We start from the raw sequence: 5000 nt of genomic DNA, 5'->3' as shown, positions 1-5000 counted from the left end.
ACCTCATCTACCTACTATGTGCTAGAACAGAATCTTTCTCCATCATATGAACTGATGACTCAGTGTGCAGAACTTCACTAAATACAGTTCAGTAAGTTGTTTATTATGACAAGTTCTCCTCTCTCTCAATTGTGATTGACTGTAGAACCCAGGATACGCGGGACGCCAGGAACTCCCCGAGAACCTGAAGATCAACTTCCGCTCGGTGGCCATGATGGTTCCGGACCGGCAGATCATTATTCGAGTGAAACTGGCCAGCTGTGGGTTCATCGACAACATTGAGCTGGCCCGCAAGTTCTTCACCCTCTACAAGCTGTGTGAGGAGCAGCTCTCCAAACAGGTGCCCTCACACACACACACACACACACACACACACACACACACACACAGACACACACACATACATACACACACTCACACACACACCCACACACACATACACACACACACCCACACACACATACACACACACCCACACACACACACACACACACACACACACACACACACACACACACACACACACACACACAGACACACACACACACACACACACACACACACACACACATACACACACACACACACACACACACACCCACACACACATACACAGACACACACACACACGCATGCTCTCTCATGTTGTCAAGTGCACTCACACTGGAACACACACATATGCCAGGGCTCGACATTAATGGTTAATGCTCGGTTGCCCTTGACTACCAAATTGTTGCAACCAGTGGCAACCAGATTTGGTCGGCTTTGGCAACCAACACCTACAGTAATGTCTGGTTGCCAAGCTGGCAAACACTTTCAACCACTTATAAGTTAACATTGAGCTTTGACATATGCATCCTTACACTCTTGTAATGTCAGGTGCTCTCACTCATACACACACACACACACACACACATGCTCTCTCATGTTGTCAAGTGCACTCACACAGGAACACACACATATGCATCATTACACCCTTGTCGGGTGCACTCACTCATACACACACACCTGCACACACACACACACACACACACTACACACACACTCACTCACTCACTCACACACACACACACACACACACACACACACACACACACACACACACACACACACACACACACACACACACACACACACACACACACACACACACACACACACACGCTTTATGAGCAGAGGCTCTGTGTGGAGAGCTCAGTTTCAGAAATGAAACATGCTTCTGCTGTCTCCAGGGAGATGGAGAGGTCTCTGAAGCCTGCTCTGAAATAGATTTTGTAAATATATTTTTATTTCTGTGTGTGTGTGTGTGTGTGTGTGTGTGTATGTCTGTGTGTGTGTGTGTGTGTGTGTGTATGTATGTCTATGTGTGTGTGTGTGTGTGTGTGTGTGTGTGTGTGCTGTTCATACACAGGTCCATTATGACTTTGGCCTGAGGAACATCCTGTCTGTCCTGCGGACCCTTGGGGCAGCCAAGCGAGCCAATCCTAACGACACGGAGTCCACCATTGTGATGCGAGTCCTGAGGGACATGAACCTGTCCAAGCTGGTGAGTCCAGTGGACCATACCGGACTGCTCCCCGCCACCCTGACCCTCCCTTCACGTCCACTCGCTGAAGCAGGGGACGGCTCGGTCATTGTTCAGTTTAAAGAACACTAGGTGGCCATTTAGGGTGCGATGTCACCATGTGGTCTGTGTGTGTGTCTGTGTGTATTAGCCTTGTGTCCACTGTGACAGTGATCGGAAAGTCACCGAGTGTTTTGTGTGTCTATGTTTCTTTTAAAGCTTCGATCCCTTGAGTGCTACGGTGTGCGTGCTTGTGTGTGTGTGTGTGTGTGTGTGTGTGTGTGTGTGTGTGTGTGTGTGTGTGTGAGTGTGTGTGTGTGTGTGTCTGTGAGTGTGTGTGTGTGTAGGTATGTTTGTGTGGCAGTGGGTGGTTGGGTATAGGTGTGTAATTGATGATTGATGAGCTCATAATTGGACATATCAATTCCAATGTCATCCAATTTCTTTGCGTGCATGACAGGGCTAGATTTAGTTGCAAGGTTACTGAGTGTGAGTGTGAGTGTGAGTGTGAGTGTGAGTGTGAGTGTGAGTGTGAGTGTGAGTGTGAGTGTGTGTGTGTGTGTGTGTGTGTGTGTGTGTGTGTGTGTCTGTGTCTGTGTGTGTGTGTGTGTGTGTGTGTGTCTGTGTGTGTGTGTCTGTGTATGTATGTGTGTGTGTGTGTGTGTGTGTAAATGATAGTCCCTCAGCGTCCATGTGTTATTTTGTTTTATCTGTCTGGCTGTGTGTGTGAGATGGATGATTGCTGTGTCATTGCCTCTGATGCCCCATCGTGCGTGTCTATGTTTTTGTGGCAGATTGATGAGGACGAGCCTCTGTTCTTGAGCCTGATAGAGGACCTGTTCCCTGGGATTCAGCTGGATAAAGCAGGCTACCCAGACTTGGAGGCAGCCATTGATAAACAGGTTCGAACTGGCTAGAAATAAATCCTACAATGTTGTGAGCTCTAGAACAGGGATGTCAAAGTCAAATACATTAGAGGGCCAAAAAAACAAATTTGCTACAAGCCGAGGGCCGGATTGGTTCAATGTTTATTAAAACATATTAAAATGACTGCACGTAACCTATTGAACCAAGACGTGTACTTTATTTTATTTAATGATTAAATGAATAATGACTGTGACTGAAGTGCGGGCAAAGTTTGCACAGATATTTACGATTTTTCCCATCCTCACCGACCTTGTCATAAAACTTGTTTAAATGATCATACGATGCCTCCTTGCTGCTTTGTCATCTACATCAGCCTTTCTCAAACTTCTTTGACCTGAGGCCCAGTCAAGGCATACTTTGGGGTCATAGGGCCCACCTACATGAACCCATGAACCCCTCCTCCCACCCCCCATCAAATTATCATAATGATATCACAATTATTATTATTTTTATACTATATTGCTATACATGCACTTCAAAACAGTCAATGTTTAAAGTGCTAAGATTGTTCACAAAAATTTGTGAAAACATGCACATCAGAGTACTGCTTTACTAATGTAAAATATAATTAGGCCTACAATAGTTTCATTGTTTTTGCATTGTTGCATGATGCTTGCATGAGAAATACTTCTCAAAACAACAGCAGTTATATGGTGCCGTTGTTTTGGGATGTTTCCCTCATGCTAGCATCATACACTGATAGAAATATTTATATGCTATTTAATTACATTTAATTTGAATGCCTGAATGTAAGGATTCAGGAAACACAATACCAGCTTTTGTGAATGGCAAATGGCGGATCAGATAATGCGTAAATCATTGATCTGGAGATCTTTAACTATCTTTAACTAAGACTAATTAATAGCTTTTGGCTGACTTTAATACTTAATGCCAAACAGTGTTTTATATAGTCTGTGCTCTGTTTTTTATGGAAGTTGCATAAATCCACGTCGTTCTATTAAATGTCGTTTCATAATTAAATAGCCTTCCAATAGGTTGAAGCTTAGCTTTGCTACCAATGTGCACACGCATGCATTGAATAAACGCTCATACCACCACTTAATTCTATGCCTCTATGTTTGATGACACCAAACAAGTATTTCCTACTAATTGCAGAAATGTTTGTTTTCTTTTTCTGTCCGCGACTCCTTGATCAATTGCGCAGCAAATTATCAGATGATGACCCGGGAATAATTTCACTCTGCAGATCATTGTCCACATTGCGGACCGCGGCCCATAGTTTGACAAATGGTGACCTGCATGCTGCCATATTAAGGCCTTTTTACGGTGTTTTTTAGCCGGGTTTTCACGTGGAAGAAATCTGACACCCTATTCAACGAAGTTAAACTGAAAGAGCGTGCCGTTCACAGACACCAGAATGAACGAGTTCACAGTAACGTTCATCAGGCAATAGTAGGCTAATACAGTACGTTCAGTTCACGTTCGCTCAAAATATGAACGAGTTCATGAACTTTCATTCAATGAACGCGTTCAGGCACAACATTGGGGAGGGGGGTAGCTTAAAGTTACCTGACTGAATACTGATGAATAATGAAGCCGAGGCCCACTTGCGGCGCCGCAGTGAGTTCGTGGGCTACCGTTGCATTGTGGGAAATGGAGTATTGGTGCGTGCAAAACAGCAGCCGGCGGCTGCAGCCTGCGGGCCGGTTCTAATACTAATCACATATCATCAGCCGTAGATAATTCATTCGCGGGCCTTGACTTTGACATGTCTGCTCTAGAAGAATGTTGGGACACTTGATGAAATTGTTATCTCAACAATCCGCACAGTGGGACAGGAAGTTATTCTTTATTTAGGCCATGGACCTGCTCTGGTATGCTGAGGAGTTCTCTAAGAAGCTAAGAGTGACCAATCTACAGTAGAGAGCTACAGTAAATTCAGTCCATTAACTAGAACCCCTTTACTAGGGACCATTTGAAGTGTCTGTATCTTGTCTAAGTACGTGGTTTAGCACTAGTCTTTCCTACAGGTGGCTGAAGCTGGTCTGGTGACTTACTCCTGGTGTGTTGGTCTTTCCTACAGGTGGCTGAGGCTGGTCTTATCAGTCATCCTCCGTGGAAGTTGAAGGTGATCCAGCTGTTTGAGACCCAGTTGGTCCGACACGGGATGATGGCACTAGGACCCAGTGGAGCCGGAAAGACCACCTGCATCCACACCCTAATGAGGGCCATGAGTGGTTAGTCACAATGAAATGATTACCCCTCTTATTACCCCTGCCGTCCAATCCCAGAGCTCCTCTCGTTATCACCTCTGTCCAATCCCAGAGCTCCTCTCGTTATCACCTCTGTCCAATCCCAGAGCTCATTAGCAAGTCTATTCAGTCCCAGAACGCAGCTCATTAACAACTCTGTCCCATTCCAGAGCTTATGCCATTAGCACTGCTGTCCAACGTCAAAACGGTCAATTATAAAGTCATTTTAGATAATAACATGGTCCATATTGTTTAATCTTGTCTTTGATGTTTTGTGGTTGTGTGTGTAGTGCTTT

General features: G+C 44.9%; 1 protein-coding gene across 1 annotated transcript in view; it reads left to right on the top strand.

The window, feature by feature from the left end:
• Positions 1-5000, top strand: part of dnah5 (dynein, axonemal, heavy chain 5) — a 120713-nt gene that overhangs the window by 46112 nt on the left and 69601 nt on the right. The window contains exons 39-42 of the mRNA XM_076279408.1: positions 146-340; positions 1412-1546; positions 2359-2466; positions 4536-4689. Of these exons, the coding sequence (XP_076135523.1) occupies positions 146-340; positions 1412-1546; positions 2359-2466; positions 4536-4689 (592 nt within the window). The remainder of the gene's footprint in view (positions 1-145; positions 341-1411; positions 1547-2358; positions 2467-4535; positions 4690-5000) is intronic.

This window comes from Alosa pseudoharengus, unplaced genomic scaffold (assembly GCF_046254945.1).
Source record: "Alosa pseudoharengus isolate Yale_2024_CS ecotype anadromous, Long Island Sound unplaced genomic scaffold, YU_APseudo_1.1 YU_APseudo_1.1_scf_12, whole genome shotgun sequence".
NCBI lineage: Eukaryota > Metazoa > Chordata > Actinopteri > Clupeiformes > Clupeidae > Alosa > Alosa pseudoharengus.
The sequence above is the reverse complement of the archived record's forward strand: the minus strand, read 5'-3'. Positions and strand labels throughout refer to the sequence as shown.